Source organism: Trachymyrmex septentrionalis, unplaced genomic scaffold (genome assembly GCF_001594115.1).
Source record: "Trachymyrmex septentrionalis isolate Tsep2-gDNA-1 unplaced genomic scaffold, Tsep1.0 scaffold19, whole genome shotgun sequence".
Taxonomy (NCBI): domain Eukaryota; kingdom Metazoa; phylum Arthropoda; class Insecta; order Hymenoptera; family Formicidae; genus Trachymyrmex; species Trachymyrmex septentrionalis.
In genome coordinates, this window is record NW_017305071.1 from 895,915 (window position 1) to 911,032 (window position 15,118).

At 35.1% G+C, this 15,118-nt stretch overlaps 5 protein-coding genes across 9 annotated transcripts; 3 read left to right on the forward strand and 2 right to left on the reverse strand.

Annotated features, from left to right (window-relative positions):
• Window positions 1–1,581: 1,581 nt before the first annotated feature.
• Window positions 1,582–2,596, forward strand: LOC108746978 (sm-like protein LSM3A). Its single transcript, XM_018484150.1, has 3 exons — window positions 1,582–1,986; window positions 2,062–2,169; window positions 2,312–2,596. The coding sequence occupies exons 1-3, from the start codon at window positions 1,966–1,968 to the stop codon at window positions 2,477–2,479; spliced, it is 297 nt and encodes a 98-aa protein (XP_018339652.1). The 5' UTR covers window positions 1,582–1,965; the 3' UTR covers window positions 2,480–2,596.
• Window positions 2,597–2,700: 104 nt separating this feature from the next.
• On the reverse strand, window positions 2,701–5,009 carry LOC108746977 (sperm flagellar protein 1-like). 2 transcript variants are annotated; one of them, XM_018484149.1, is made up of 4 exons: window positions 4,894–5,009; window positions 3,732–4,084; window positions 3,186–3,467; window positions 2,701–3,108 (listed from the first exon to the last, which is right to left on the reverse strand). In XM_018484149.1, exons 2-4 carry the CDS (start codon window positions 3,841–3,843, stop codon window positions 2,834–2,836), a joined length of 669 nt encoding a protein of 222 aa, XP_018339651.1. In that variant the 5' UTR covers window positions 3,844–4,084; window positions 4,894–5,009; the 3' UTR covers window positions 2,701–2,833. The 2 variants fall into 2 exon arrangements, with proteins under 2 accessions (XP_018339651.1, XP_018339650.1); XM_018484148.1 differs by having other exon boundaries at window positions 2,701–3,117; window positions 4,894–5,005.
• Window positions 5,010–5,105: 96 nt separating this feature from the next.
• On the forward strand, window positions 5,106–9,651 carry LOC108746976 (putative inorganic phosphate cotransporter). 3 transcript variants are annotated; one of them, XM_018484144.1, is made up of 10 exons: window positions 5,106–5,372; window positions 6,655–6,896; window positions 7,022–7,255; window positions 7,327–7,414; window positions 7,662–7,891; window positions 7,978–8,118; window positions 8,196–8,328; window positions 8,501–8,742; window positions 8,904–9,083; window positions 9,592–9,651. In XM_018484144.1, the coding sequence occupies exons 1-9, from the start codon at window positions 5,351–5,353 to the stop codon at window positions 9,078–9,080; spliced, it is 1,509 nt and encodes a 502-aa protein (XP_018339646.1). In that variant the 5' UTR covers window positions 5,106–5,350; the 3' UTR covers window positions 9,081–9,083; window positions 9,592–9,651. The 3 variants fall into 3 exon arrangements, with proteins under 3 accessions (XP_018339646.1, XP_018339649.1, XP_018339648.1); XM_018484147.1 differs by lacking the exon at window positions 5,106–5,372 and adding an exon at window positions 6,297–6,329; XM_018484146.1 differs by lacking the exon at window positions 5,106–5,372 and adding an exon at window positions 6,358–6,377.
• On the reverse strand, window positions 8,977–11,606 carry LOC108746975 (5-methylcytosine rRNA methyltransferase NSUN4). The gene is made up of 9 exons (XM_018484143.1): window positions 11,426–11,606; window positions 11,016–11,198; window positions 10,580–10,946; window positions 10,306–10,488; window positions 9,956–10,242; window positions 9,771–9,895; window positions 9,559–9,696; window positions 9,333–9,480; window positions 8,977–9,054 (listed from the first exon to the last, which is right to left on the reverse strand). Exons 1-8 carry the CDS (start codon window positions 11,507–11,509, stop codon window positions 9,339–9,341), a joined length of 1,509 nt encoding a protein of 502 aa, XP_018339645.1. The 5' UTR covers window positions 11,510–11,606; the 3' UTR covers window positions 8,977–9,054; window positions 9,333–9,338.
• Window positions 11,607–11,765: 159 nt separating this feature from the next.
• Window positions 11,766–14,794, forward strand: LOC108746775 (protein crooked neck). 2 transcript variants are annotated; one of them, XM_018483729.1, is made up of 3 exons: window positions 11,766–11,846; window positions 11,969–12,349; window positions 13,017–14,794. In XM_018483729.1, the coding sequence occupies exons 2-3, from the start codon at window positions 11,975–11,977 to the stop codon at window positions 14,658–14,660; spliced, it is 2,019 nt and encodes a 672-aa protein (XP_018339231.1). In that variant the 5' UTR covers window positions 11,766–11,846; window positions 11,969–11,974; the 3' UTR covers window positions 14,661–14,794. The 2 variants fall into 2 exon arrangements, with proteins under 2 accessions (XP_018339231.1, XP_018339232.1); XM_018483730.1 differs by lacking the exon at window positions 11,766–11,846 and having other exon boundaries at window positions 11,907–12,349.
• Window positions 14,795–15,118: the final 324 nt, after the last annotated feature.

The following is a 15,118-nucleotide window of genomic DNA, read 5'->3' on the forward strand; positions in this document are numbered from 1 at the left end:
ACAAGGTATTATACCGAATTTTTTGCTTAAATAATTGTATATTGTTTTTTTACATTATCCCGAGATTTTTAACAGAAAATGTTAGAAATCAATATTGAATATAACAAGCTGAGGTACAAAGTATTTTATGTTTTATTTATGTTTTTATCGAAATATTTATGTTTTATTCGAACTCGAAACTTTTACCATGAAGAACGTTGACGTCTTAAATAGATTGATGCATACGTTGAAACTATTAGAAAATAATCAAATCCTTTTTCACACTCTCATGGCTATTAACGATGTCACTATTAAAGCTCAGATAAATCAGTTGCAAGTAGAATTTGTAAATATATTGCAGGAAATAAAAGATTTGCATAAAAATTTACAAGAATTATTCAGGTAATTTATATAATAAAATATCGTAATTTTGTTTTTTTAAATATATAAATCAATTATAGGAAATTAATTTAACAATCCTCATTTATTAATTATTTACAGAACTTATGGCATAATTAAAAACAAATTTGAATGATGCAGTTTATTTTTCTAATTTGGATGGTACGCTATAAAAAATAAATCTGACTAGATTAAATAAATGAAAGGTGAACTTTTTAATAACAAAAATTTAGCCTTAGTCTAGTCTGCTACTATAATAATCATAAAAAAAAAACAATAATAATCATAAGAAGCGTTTCTTGATGCTAATTATATGATTCTACTTTTATTTTTGGAAGTTGTAGCTAATACATATTCTTCTGTAATAATTATAAGTATTCTATATTTGAAATATAATGTGTAGATGTAGAAATTTAATGAAATATCTATGTATTGTATATATATGTAATGTCGATTCTTGTATTCTTCCTTTAGTTCTTTAAGAAATTTTTTTTAAACACAAAATAATACTCTATTCTTTAAACTATATCTTTTTTTATTCATCACTATTTTGAGCCACTTTAAACATTTTATCATAAAGCATTAAAAAAACATCTTTATGACGTTTTATATATATATCTCGATCTTGAACATGCCTGCTGACTGCAGTTTGTTATCCTCAATGCCACCGACGAGATATTATTAAAGACCGTTAACCCTAGACAAATTTTCGGTGGTATAAAAAGAGCCCCAAGGGCCTGGAGGTAATTAAAGAACGTTGACATTATCGACAATTGATATAAATTTGCTATTATTAACATAAATATTTGCTCATGCATTATTAAATAAATGATTTTTTGTTACATAAATGTTCCATAAATAAATATGCATACTTATAAAGCTATAATATCCTATATATTGTAAAAAAATTACATTTTTTTCTCTGCAGTTATCATCTCTGTTGATAAACAAACTTTGACGATAACATTGAAATTACATTTACAATTAATTTTAAAGAAAAATCGAGTATTATTGAATTCTAAATGCATAAATACGTCTACTAAACTAATAAATCATAAAATTAGTACAATATTATCAGTTTTTAACTCTTAATTACTTTAATATTTACAAGGACGCGAATTCTCGTAAGGATGTCGGTCTCTAATAGTATCTCGTCGGTGTCAATGCTCAATACAATCAAAATGATCGATAATGTCATCGCTCTTCATTTATCCTCGGGCACATCGGGTCCACTTGATAGTAAAAAAATTTACCTGGCTGCCTTTACTGTTAGTGTCGCAAGTAATTAGTGATAAAGACAGAATGAAATTATATTAGGTGAAAAGGTATTCTTTTTAATTAATTGTTAAATTGCAAGAATTGGGAAATAACAATATGGCGCCTGCTTCCACTTCCTTCTCTAAATACCGACAGTACCGACATGCAGTTCAGTTGTATTCTGCCTCTATGGTGGTAGCCGGTAACCTATAATTTCTTATAATATATCAATTACGAGATATTTAAATTCTACACATTAATTCGATCCTCGATTGCGTCGTTGATCGCTCATTATTACGCAATAGTCACAAGAAACTTAAGAAACGCGCAATGGTTGAGGAATCAGAGCAGGTGAGTTTTGAGTCCACATAGATTGCTACTGCAAATACTTGTCTGTAAATAATTCTGAATGTTGCTCCAAAACAGTTGCCACCAATAGACGTGAAAGAACCGCTGGATCTCATAAAGCTAAGTCTGGAGGAGCGGATTTATGTAAAGATGAGAAACGAGAGAGAACTCCGAGGAAAACTACATGTAAGAAACTTTCCATTACTTCCTACTAGGTCTGATTGAAATTATTGGATGATTGGAAATAGAACAATATAGCTAAGAAGGGATAATAAGTCTTTGTTTCTATTATTTGTAAAACGATTCTTACATTTCAATGTAATTTCAGGCCTTCGACCAACACTTGAACATGGTACTGGGTGATGTGGAAGAGATCATAAACATAGTGGAGATCGACGAGGAAACTTACGAGGAGATCTATCGCCAAAAAAAGAGAACCATCCAGATGCTATTTGTACGCGGCGACGGTGTCATCCTGGTATCTCCACCCACATAAAATCAGCATGACATTTGATGCAATATTTCGTGAAACTATCAAAATTTTTTATGGGATTCTCTTTTGCTAAAATGTTCAAAAGATTTATAGGACCCGAGCTGGGCATCTAAAAGATCATAGAAGATTTCATGACTGCTCTATTTAATTCAGTTATACTATACATAATATAAATATACTATAATTTCATGTGTATAATATTGTATAAGATTACATGAATGGCCCAACTAGATGATAATAAAAAGTGTATTCTTTTATATATATGATACATATGTCAAAAAAAAAAAGGACAAGCTATGTTGTGTTATATAAAAGCTACAATTGGAGAGCACGTGACACATTTCTCGATAAGTTTTATTATGACAACTTGGAAACGCGTTTCGAGGTTCCATTGCTGATAACGTGAGGCATAGCAACATTTCGTTCAATGGGCAGCCTTGTGATTTGCAATGTGAGATCGCCGATCCGTTGGTCCTTCAACTTCATTATGCTTTCTAGATGCAAGATCTTCTGCTGCAATGTGGAGATAGTGTCGTTTTTCTCCTGCAGCTCCTGCTTCAAGCGAGTGAAAATGTGCCGAGGGACCGTCTTGTTCGCTAATTCATCAGGATTTAGCATCGACTTTATTGCCTCTACATTATCTGTAGAAATAAAAAATGATTCAAGGAAAGGAGAATCTAAAGATAACTTGTTACAGTTAAATAGCCACCTTTACTGTCCTCGTGGTCAAAGTATAACAACTCTCTATCTTTCTCTGAATCCTTCAAAATCTTGACTCGCAGATCGATGAGAACTTTTTCGATGGTGCCTGGTTGGGAATTCGCCAGCTGATTAATCGTTTCCTTCCCCAGCCTCATGTCAATTTTCGACAACGCTTTGCGATTCAGTGTGCTCCAATTGTCAGTCTTCTTCGCAATGCTGTTGCCAGGGACATAATTATGCACGTCTACATATTTAGGGTAATAGCGTTTCAACAGCTCCGCCATCAAGACTAAAGTTTAAACATAGCGATTAAATTTTCTGTAATGTTATTCCTGAAGGAAATAGATTTTTTTTTATTACTGCGCTGTATTAAAATTTCTCGCTTTTGCCGATATCGAATATATATCTATTTCACTTTAAATACAAAGAGTATATATTAGTTCAGCTATAAAAAAGTAAATCTAATCTTGGAAGATCATCAACCTTTCGTGGGAGAGGAATTGATAAATGGATTTATATGAAATTATATAGAGATTATGCTTTTTTTCGTTACCTCCATCGGAAAAATCTCTGGCTATGTTTCTTTTTGGCCTGGAAAACTTAATTTGATCGATCCAGTCGTAGATCTCGTCGAGATGATCACCGGCCTCCGAGTTTGCGCTCATGTTCACTGCGACGCTTTTGGCGACCCACACACTAACGAGATCATGAGCTCACATGGGGATAACGAAAGAATATGAGAAGAAGAAGAAGGAGAGAGAAAGAAAGTCTCTGTTACGTATATTAAAAATTTGTAAACGCGGTCGACATTTTTTTCATCTTACATGCTCGATGATCGCTCGAGCCTAGCTTCAGGTTCGCTCAAATAAACAAATTTTACGCTCGGTATGGAGAACATGAACGATCCTAAAAACAAGTACACGGTGGCTAAGGAGAATCCAACGAAGTATCAAAAATCAAAATAGAAATCTCGAGTTTAGAGAGAATTTTCATTCATGAAACTTCTCTCTAATAATAATTATCGTTATTGTATTCGTACTTTTAAATGATTCATTTGTCTTAATTGTTTTAATATTAATTATTTTATCATTAATTTCACATACAGCACAGAAATTTGCAACATTGCAATATTACTTCAATATTATAGAAACATTGCAAATGTTGCTATAATATTGCTGAAATGATTTGAGTTGTATAGTTATTGATTGATAAAAGCAATGATTATTAATCAACACTTTTTCACTTAAGCCTATTTCAATGTAGATTCACTTTAATTTCGAATTAATTTACTGTTTATCTTTTTCTAACTTTAACAGCTACACAGAAAATATCGTTTTATTGCTAAGAAAAGTGATTATTCAATTCATTTTTTTAAGTAACAGTTATTTTTAACAAAGAATATTTTTTATAATAATAATCTTAAAATATAGATACTTATTACAAATTAGAAAAAAACCTCATTATCATGTTTTAATTACTTAATGATCTTGATTGAAGTATATATTAAACTTATTAGGATTCAGAATACATTTTGAACGAATTTGATATTTTTGATGAACTTACGACATATAAGATTTGTGAATATATATGAACTTTTAAAATACTTGAAACAAGTAATTATTATTTGCGCACAATATTTTCCTGTGTGTGGAAAAAGATCAAAAGTAAAGTTAAACCGAGATTAAAGTTAATCTATACATAGAAATGGACATTACTCGCGAAATGCAGAGGCAGGTGATGCAACCGTTCACCCTTTGCCCTTTATCTGCACGCCGGCCGCCAAAGTCAATGACTGAGATGAGAGTACGAGGCATCGGCCTCTTGTATTTCGTGTGATCCTTCCTTCTCACGCACTCACGCACTCACGTACGCGCGTACGTGCGGCGGGCGTTTATAGAAGAGGCGCACGCTCCGCATCCCTCCGGAGGCCGGACCAGAGTCGCTCCAAGAATTTCTCGGCTTTACCGTGCCGCCTTACATCAGTGGCACGCTACTCCCGTGACGAGCCGGAAGCTATCCGGTAGATACCAGAATAAATCCACTCGAGAGGAAGAAAACTCTGCGACGGTATAAAATTGAATAGGAGTACGGAGAATATTGAAGGAACGTGACTAATTACATCTTCGTTGGAATCCTCTGGGTATTGTGGAAGATACGTTTCCTATTAGTACGATGGCCACAGAAAATACTATTGGTAAGCAATGATTCTTCTTGCAAAAAGATCTCTTAGAAAGATCAAGATTTTTCTAATCCTACAAATGATACTTTAAAATGATTGAAAATATTTAGGCGGAAGAAATTAACAAAGTAATAAAAAAAAAAAATCATTCAGAAAAAGATGAAGATATTTTATATGTGTTATTAATTTTTGTTAAAAAGCTTCCAATTACTAAAAAAAACTTTCGATCACAATTTCTTAAATTAGATTTCTTAAACTCTAATTACGTATAAAAATTGCATCATTTAATTTAATTGTTCAAAAAATACTCAAGATAGCTCTAGGTTGAGTCACCTTCCATGACTTTGACGCGTCCTCTACTCCAGATCGATTTTCGCGAGACTCGATAGAAATTTTGATTAATTTTATCGATTGAACATTAATTTCCAGCTAATGTGCAACATGTGTGAATGCATTACGACGCAACCGGACGCAACGCTGTGCAAGCGACGATAAGTCCTTCTCACATGCATTCAACATGTGTTCAATATACAAATTTTCATCTCGGAGTTGCAAAAATTTGCGAGATACAATTAAATTCAAATAATATATAAATTTAATTCCGCGTGTGTGGATAGAAGACTGCGAGATCGTCATAGAAACTAAAAGTTGCATCAGGATGACATTGTGTTGTTCAAAGTGATGGCCCGCATGTCGGCGCGCCGCAAATTCTCGTTCTTAAAATAATCTCTTGGGTACACCTTTGAACATACAAAATCGATTTCACGTCAAGCCAGACGCGGAAAATTCATTTCTTAAAATCGAAGAACATTTCCCGGGAGTAGAAAATTGTTTCAATTTAGAAAACTTGTTTCCTCCGCTGTAAAAACAATTCTCATGCATCTAAAAATATATTAGTTTAAGCAACCAAGTGTGCAAGTATCATAATTTTGTCGTGACATTTCAAAAGAAAAATCATTTACGACTTGTTAGGTAGATGACAAATGCTATATGCAAGTCTCGTCACATATTTGTGAAAAAGTAAGAATTCGAATACAATTCACGAGTATAATTATCTTGACAATCAGCATGCATCATTTTACGTCGCGATAAATCGGATGATAAAAGATAAATTAAATTAAATAAATTAAATACTATTTTAACTTTCGTCATAAAAAATAAGATAGAAATTTAAAATTTGAAGTTTAGTAAAATATTTGTATAATACTAAAGAATTACGATTATATAAAGATAATTCTCTTTCATTAATTTTATACTAAAAAAAGCATCTGATTATAATATTTATTTCTAACTGTAGGAGAAAACAGAACGACATGTCCGTTTCGATACCTGATGGCCGTAATGGGATCGATCGGCCTCGCTATTCTTTATGGTTTTAAAGTCAATACCAGCGTGGCTATCGTCGCTATGGTGAATCATACAGCTATTAAATCACACATCAAATTATCTACGTCAAACGATTCAGAAACTAACAATACCACGCTAACGAACATTTGCCCATTCGATGATATGTCAGATGTCACGACGATCAAAAATGAGGTGATGATCTTACTGTAAGAAAAAGATTCATAAGCAATTCCTATGCCATAGCTTTAGCAAAAAGATTTCAGCATTTTAATAAAAAAAAAAAAAAAAGAAAGTCAAAAAGGACCGCATCTTTTTAGGACGGTCCATTCGTATGGAACGAATTTATTCAAGGCCTCATTCTATCTTCCTATTTCTGGGGTTACATAGTGTCTATGCTGCCGGGTGGAAGATTAGCAGAACTCTGGTCAGCTAAGTGGCTGATGAATGGATCGGTTCTGTTGAATCTCGTTGCATCCATACTGACGCCTATCGCTGCTCGTATGCATTACTGGCTCTTCATAGCTATGAGATTTCTTCAGGGAATCGGTGGTGTCAGTAACGACTTATGTTAACAGACTTGATATTCCAATACGATTTTTAATTTCGAGCACTTGAATTATAGGGTGTATCATTCCCCGCCATGCACGTGATGATCGCCAAGTGGGCGCCGCCACATGAAAGAAACGTCATCGCCTCGATCGTGTATGCAGGTAAGAAGAAAAATCATAGAAGACGTCTTTGGCGAAGTCTTAGCAATATATACCAAAATCTTTCATCGTGATTCTACGATTTTCTTCGTGGTCTATAGTTATAACGCGAAAATTGTAAAATTGAGTTTTTTTTTCTTGATAAGATTCTAGTAAAAATCATGATAATGTAGATATATTTGATATCTGGAATTTTTCGAACGCGTCGTAAAATTTTCTTTGAAAGAATCAAATTTTGAGGAATTTTTAGGAACGGCACTCGGCACTGTGATTTCCATTCTACTAACCGGCTTGTTGGCTGTAAATCTCGGTTGGGAATCCATCTTTTATATTGAAGGCGCACTTTGCTTGATTTGGTGCACTATTTGGTGGCTAATGATAGCGGATTCCCCGGAAGAACAAACGAGATTCATCACTCAAGAGGAAAAGAACTACATCGTCATGTCTTTGGGAGGACATAAGAAGAATATTCCCAAAGCGGTATGTTAAGAATTAAATTGAAAAATTTAATTCTCGCGTTAGATTAAAAAATGCTTCATTTTTTTATCCATCCACATTTATTGCAGATTCCATGGCTACAAGTATTTCGTTCCAAACCATTCATAGCAATCCTGGTTGCCCATTTTTGCAGTAATTTCGGCTGGTACATGTTGCTGATCGAATTGCCTACCTTTATGAATCAAATCCTGAAGTTCAATATGAGCTCGGTAAGGACTGCTTTAAAATTTGCTTTAATGCATGCGATTTAACAAATCATAAATTAATTTGTTTATGCTATCGTCAGAACACAGGTTTATCGTCCATTCCATTTTTTTGCATGTGGCTCTTCACCATGATTCTCAGTGAAGTATTAGCCGTTCTACAGAAAAAAGGTCTTATCACAGTGACAATATCAAGAAAAATTGGTACTCTTTTTGGTACGTTTTAATAATTAATCAATCAAATTTTTAAAAATTCGCAAATACTTTAACTCAGTTAAAATATTTGCGTTACATGTAAACAATATATGTATTTCTGGATATCTTACATAGCTATTTTCATTATTTTTAAATGCATTTTTCAATCTAATTAAATTTAAAACTGTTGCAGCTTCGCTCGTACCTATGCTATGCTTAATACAGGTGTCATACATCGGGTGTGATCGCACAAAAGCGGTCGTGTTGATGACGATCGCGGTGACTTGTATCGGCGGAATGTACTCTGGTTTCCTGGCAAACCATATAGACCTTGCACCGAACTTTGCCGGTAGTCTGGTAGCGATAACGAATTTCGTCGCCACCATACCCGGTTTCGTCGTACCGGTATTCGTAGGACAATTGACTCACGGAAACGTAAGTAATATGGCAAAAAGAATTTTAAAGTTTCAAGGTGAAAAGGGGACGATAGAGACTAAATTATTTCCAAAGGAATAAAAAAATCTTTAAATCAATTTTTTTTACTTTGTTGATTACGTTGAATATATCGGCGTGCTTTGTTTTTTTATTATTTACAGCAAACTATAGAGGCATGGAGGATCGTATTCCTCGTAACAATTATTCTATACATAATCGAGATATTGGTTTACACTATTTTTGGAAGCGGTAACGAACAACCTTGGAATCAGATTGAAGCATCTGATGAGGAAGCGAACGATCAGACATTACCTTTAAGGAGGAATAATACAAGATAAAAAGTATACCATGGCTTAATTTATAATCAATTATTTATATTTTATCGTAAATAATTTTTTACGTAATATTTCAATAGTCTGCGCATTTTTATCTATGACATAAGTCTATTAACATTTGACAGTTTTGTATAAGCTACATAATATTATAACAAGTATTTATTTTGTTATATATAAAATATATGTTATTTATTATATAATAAAGTCTAATGAATCTCTATATATATAAGTCTTAAATTATTTGCACACACTCACCTATTATTACCGTGCTCGTATTATTTTACAAAAGTACATGGGGCCCCAATTATTTTTAAGCGTAGGAATGGCGATATGGCCGTATTTTAATCCAAAATTGCCAAAATTATAAAGGCATCTCAATGGATTCAGCGCTTTGCTCATATCTCTGTCTCAGCAAAGAGTATCGTAATATAAAATGATGTTAGATAATAATAAATTGTTGCGTATATGAAAAAATACTTACTTTACAATCATAATAGAATTGGTTTCTTCCCAGACCTTTTTCAGCGCCATGCCGACGACGCCATCATTTTGAATAGGACTGAGGGAACAAGTAGAATACACAACCGTTCCACCAACCGATATTATCTTCAATGCATTACTGTAACAGACAGTTATTTAATAGAGAAGAAGAATGAGACATATTTATGATAAAGTATCGAATTTTGTACATACGTTAAAATGGCCGCTTGCAATTCTGGAATTTTTAATCTTTCCTGTATTCTTTGCGGTTTGAAGATATTATTTTCTTCCGAGTGTAAAACGTGTCTGTCCGTAGTACACGGCACATCCACCAAGATCTGTAACAAAATAGTTATTATAAAAATTTCTCTGAAAAAATCAAATTTTCTGTGCATTACCTTATTATACATATCTTTGTCGTCAATAAATCTCGCATCTTGCTCTGTCACACATAATCTGTCCTCCCACTGGCCAATGCCAGCTACATATTGATTTATGACTTTATTAATTCTATCCACTCGAGACTTTTGAATGTCATTAGCCACCATTATATTCGGCATGAGTGTCTGAAGAATGCTTAGGGCCTTTCCTCCTGGCGCCGCACACATATCTAGCACAGCGTCACCAGGTTGCAAGTCTAAGGCCAACACCGGTAACACAGAGGCACCATCCAGAAGATAATAATCTGTATAACATAATTGTAATATTTTATATCTATAGAATTAAATCCCAGTTAAAGTTAATCAACCTAAAACACCAGTTGATCCTTTCTTTGGGGACGGAAATCTGCTATCATTCTTTTCCTCAAATGTATAAATGTTGAGATATTGCGGAAACGTTAATAAAACCTCCTTCTCGATGTTTACCGAAAAATTTGCACCCTCTTTGTAATAGCCATAATACTGTGATTCCAATATCCAGTTCTCCATACCTGAGAAAAATGATATAAAATTATATATTAAATTACCATGACGTTTATACAGCTAATACTTGTATTTCTATATTTTTGCAGTATCAGATACCTTTAATTTTTGTGGCTGGTACAAATTCATATAATCCGCTCAAGCCAGCATTGGGCTGTATAATTCGATTTTCGTCTAAGGCAATTTTATTCAAATCTGATTCAATAGGTTTCATTTCAACAGGTTGCAACCCCTGATTCTTTACTGCTATATCTTTAGTATCATCACTTGTACTTAGAGATATAGGCGGTGACACATAATCCATAGGATAATGTGACTGCACTGTTGACACCTCAGCATCGGAAATTAGTGATTTTATTCGACCTCTTGCTCGCTTGTTCTTTGTTTTATTAGATTTAGATGAATTTTCATCGATATGTTCTTTATAGGTTTCATAAATTGTTTTTAGATTCATAGCACCGTGGGACTAGAAAGAAGACCGAATGTTAACAAAAATCATAATATTTTCAATAAATCTTTTACTATGCAAATATACCTCTAACTCTGACTTTATTCTGTCTACATCACTGAAGGAGTTTACAACAGCCATATATTTGTGCTTTTCTATCAATAACGCAGTTCTTATACTTTCCCATGACTTTCCATAGACATCACCATAGAACTCGTCAAAATGTTTCAGTGCTTTATCCATATGTGTCTTTTTCTTTTTAATAACAGACTTAACAAAAAAAAAAGGATATTATATATAAATTATTAAATAGATATTATATTTAGAATCTTACAATGTTTATATTCTTTATTTGTAATCGGACGGCAATTAGTTATATTTATTTTTAAAAATATGTATAAACAAATAAAAATCAATATAAAATTATAACAATAAATTTATTTATAAGATACAGCAACACGAGATTATAAAGCCTATGAAGTACAATAGGTACTTACCCAATGATCCGCTTTATTTCCATATCTGGCTATTTGCATCTTAGCCAGGTCTTTAATCGCCTGTCTGTTAAACAAACGTGCCATTTTTTCATAGTAAATTTATATCCTGTTATTTAAATCACCGGCTCACACCTATCTCACCGTAAGGTTTCATCCTAACCTTAATTTTACAGGACAAGAAGGAAAGAGGAACAGTAAAAAAGTGCAGTATAAAAGATGGCGGTGTAATAATGTAACCAATCATAAGTCCGTCAATCTACGACAGCCAATCAGACGATACTTTAAATACATAAGTGGTAAACGGTCTAGAAAATCTACAATCCTGGTTCACAACATTCGGAGCAATTCGGAGGGAAGGTGAGAGCGTCGTGTATGTTATCATCATTTACAATTTTACGCGGTTTCGAGTAATTTACAGCTTGTAAGTATCGTGTATTCTATGTTACAATAAAAATAGTACAGCGCAGCATATCATATACTGTAATAAACTAAGAGGAAGCTGAAAGAGCCACAATACCAAGCAAAATCCTTCTAACCTTCTAGTCCATCATGGAGAAGTCGCAAAAGATGCCGAAGGTAGCGAAGGTGAAGAACAAGGCGCCCGCGGAGATACAGATCACCGCGGAGCAGCTGCTACGCGAGGCGAAAGAACGCGATCTGGAGATCCTGCCGCCGCCGCCGAAGCAGAAGATCTCGGATCCGCACGAGCTCGCGGATTACCAGCATCGTAAGCGCAAGGCGTTCGAAGACATCATCCGCAAGAATCGCATGATCATCACCAACTGGATGAAGTATGCACAATGGGAGGAAAGTCAGAAGGAGATACAGCGAGCGAGATCTATTTACGAGCGGGCGCTCGAGGTGGATCATCGAAACATAGCGCTATGGCTCAAGTACACTGAGATGGAGATGCGCAATCGACAGGTGATTATAAATCATTCTATTATTCTTGCATTCTTGTCATATAATACTTTTATTGTTCAAATATTTATCATTTTTTAATTTTTGATCAATTCATATTGGACTTGTTAACTCTAGAAGACACCTTCTAAAATCCTGAAAATATACATTGTGTATGTGTCCTAGGAATAAGCAAAAAATGTTTAATATATTTAAAAACATTCATAATTTAGGACATCGTAACGTTTATGTGGAATCAAATAAAGTACATGCCATAGAACAATTTAGTACATAAGATCCAAGCTTTACATAATAGATCTGTTTTTCATTCTTGCACTAAGCTACACTAGAATTCTCTTCATTGCTTTTGTCAAATATCAAACATATACCTATCTCATTTTAAGTTCCAAAAATGTATACAAAGACTGTATCTTAAAATTCAATGCCATTCACTGAAAATGTATAGTATACGTAATGTAAACTGTAGATTTTCAGTGCTAGCAGTGAATTTTGGAACACAGCCTATTTCAGTCATAGAAAACAAACCTAATTATGCAGCATTATTTTTATACTTGTATAAATTTTTGTAATGTTTTAAAGTTATACACATGGCTAGCTAGTGTCAGCTTGTTATGGTATTAACTTTTTACTTGATTCATATATATATGGCAGAGCCTTTATATATTGATAGGTGAATCATGCCAGGAACCTCTGGGATAGAGCGGTCACCTTGCTGCCGCGTGCCAATCAGTTCTGGTACAAGTACACCTATATGGAGGAGACGCTGGAGAACATTGCAGGTGCACGTCAGGTGTTTGAGCGATGGATGGAGTGGCAACCGGATGAGCAGGCCTGGCAGACGTATATCAAGTTCGAGCTACGTTATAAAGAGATCGATCGTGCGAGACAAATCTACGAGCGATTCGTCATGGTTCATCCTGATGTGAAACACTGGATAAAGTACGCCCGTTTTGAGGAGTCGTATGGATTCATCAAGGGCGCGCGCGCTGTTTACGAACGCGCTGTCAACTTTTATGGTGACGAGGGTTTGGACGAGAAGCTGTTCTTAGCGTTTGCGAAATTCGAAGAGGGTCAACGAGAGCATGATCGGGCCCGCATAATCTATAAATACGCGTTGGAGCACATACCGAAGAGCAACACTCAGGAGATCTACAAAGCATACACGATCCATGAGAAGAAGTACGGTGATCGCTCGGGCATCGAGGATGTGATAGTCAGTAAACGGAAGCATCAGTATGAGCAGGAGATCAAGGAGAATCCTTCGAATTACGACGCATGGTTCGACTATCTAAGATTGGTGGAGTCAGAGGGTAATGTCGACGTGATCCGCGAGACGTACGAGCGAGCGATCGCTAATGTGCCACCCACCAAGGAGAAGCAATTCTGGCGAAGGTACATATATTTATGGATCAAGTACGCTCTCTTCGAGGAACTGGAGGCCAAAGATATCGAACGGTGTCGACAGGTATATAAAGTGTGCTTGGAGCTCATACCACACAAGCGGTTCACCTTCTCAAAGATTTGGCTGCTTTATGCGTACTTCGAAATACGGCAGAAGGATTTGACAAAGGCGAGAAAGATGCTGGGCCTAGCGCTGGGAATATGTCCAACAGATAAGCTTTATCGAGGCTATATCGACCTCGAGATACAGCTGGTGGAGTTCGATCGGTGTCGCAAATTATACGAAAAGTTCATCGAGTTCGGACCGGAGAACTGTACCACGTGGATGCGATTTGCTGAGCTGGAGACACGATTAGGCGAGTTTGCTCGCGCTCGATCGATATACGAGTTCGCTGTCGCGCGGCCGAGGCTGGACATGCCAGAGCTATTATGGAAATCGTACATCGATTTTGAGATCGCTCAGGATGAGACGGAGAACGCTCGGCAGCTGTTCGAGCGATTGCTGGAGCGCACGTTGCACGTTAAAGTTTGGATAGCGTACGCAAAGTTCGAACTGTTAAATCCGCAATTGGAGGATAGTCCCGATAATGTCGTCTTGGCGAGATCTATCTTCGAGCGCGGAAACGACGCTCTAAGAGCCAACGGCGACACCGAGAGTCGGGTGTTATTGTTGGAAGCTTGGAAGGACTTTGAAAGCGAGAAAGGCACTCCTGAAACACTCGCGAAGATCATGGAGAAGATGCCGCGTAGAGTGAAGAAGAAGAGACGCGTCGTGGGCGAAGATGGAAGCGACGACGGCTGGGAGGAAGTCCTCGATTTCGTATTTCCAGAGGATGAGTCGCAGAGGCCAAATCTCAAATTCTTGGCTTCCGCGAAAGCGTGGAAAAAGCAGAGTGAGCAATCTCAGTCTTGAGATAGTTAAATTTCACTATCTGATAAAAAAGGGCAACATATACTTTAAAAAGAATTGAGATTAAGAAAATTCTCTAAAACTGTATGACTGTAAAAGTCGCGCATATTTTATATTACTGTAGAAAATGAGAAATGAGAGCGTGTGACAAATGAATTGTTTATTTTTACGTACATATAAACTGTGATATTTTACTATCATGAGAATAACATTTGTACGTGACGTTTATGTAAATAGTTTTATATAAAATTTATTTTAATTTATGTAAATAAGTGTAAAATATATACATTTTGTTCGGAGACTACTTGTCTTTGTATCGAGTTCAATTGTAATTTGATTTGGTTGTTATTTTAACTAAAAAAAGAAAATGTTTCAGATAATTCTTAAAAATCGATTTAAATTAGATTGAAGATACAACAGTATAAAACGTAGTAAAAGACATTCTAGCTGCAAAAGTATAT

Excerpts from the sequence above, each read along its gene's own strand:
- LOC108746978 (XM_018484150.1), top strand. The coding sequence starts at position 1,966 with ATGGTTGAGGAATCAGAGCAG. Across the intron at positions 1,987-2,061 it reads TGGTTGAGGAATCAGAGCAG|TTGCCACCAATAGACGTGAA; the intron begins GTGAGTTTTGAG and ends GCTCCAAAACAG. Across the intron at positions 2,170-2,311 it reads AACTCCGAGGAAAACTACAT|GCCTTCGACCAACACTTGAA; the intron begins GTAAGAAACTTT and ends ATGTAATTTCAG.
- LOC108746977 (XM_018484148.1), bottom strand. The coding sequence starts at position 3,843 with ATGAGCGCAAACTCGGAGGCCGGTGATCATCTCGACGAGATCTACGAC. Across the intron at positions 3,468-3,731 it reads CAGAGATTTTTCCGATGGAG|TCTTGATGGCGGAGCTGTTG; the intron begins GTAACGAAAAAA and ends TTTAAACTTTAG. Across the intron at positions 3,118-3,185 it reads TGACCACGAGGACAGTAAAG|ATAATGTAGAGGCAATAAAG; the intron begins GTGGCTATTTAA and ends TTATTTCTACAG.
- LOC108746976 (XM_018484144.1), top strand. The coding sequence starts at position 5,351 with ATGGCCACAGAAAATACTATTG. Across the intron at positions 5,373-6,654 it reads GGCCACAGAAAATACTATTG|GAGAAAACAGAACGACATGT; the intron begins GTAAGCAATGAT and ends TTCTAACTGTAG. Across the intron at positions 8,743-8,903 it reads GACAATTGACTCACGGAAAC|CAAACTATAGAGGCATGGAG; the intron begins GTAAGTAATATG and ends TATTATTTACAG.
- LOC108746975 (XM_018484143.1), bottom strand. The coding sequence starts at position 11,509 with ATGGCACGTTTGTTTAACAGACAGGCGATTAAAGACCTGGCTAAGATG. Across the intron at positions 10,489-10,579 it reads ACCAGCCACAAAAATTAAAG|GTATGGAGAACTGGATATTG; the intron begins GTATCTGATACT and ends CATTTTTCTCAG. Across the intron at positions 9,896-9,955 it reads ACAAAGATATGTATAATAAG|ATCTTGGTGGATGTGCCGTG; the intron begins GTAATGCACAGA and ends ATTTTGTTACAG.
- LOC108746775 (XM_018483729.1), top strand. The coding sequence starts at position 11,975 with ATGGAGAAGTCGCAAAAGATGCCGAAGGTAGCGAAGGTGAAGAACAAG. Across the intron at positions 12,350-13,016 it reads TGGAGATGCGCAATCGACAG|GTGAATCATGCCAGGAACCT; the intron begins GTGATTATAAAT and ends ATATATTGATAG.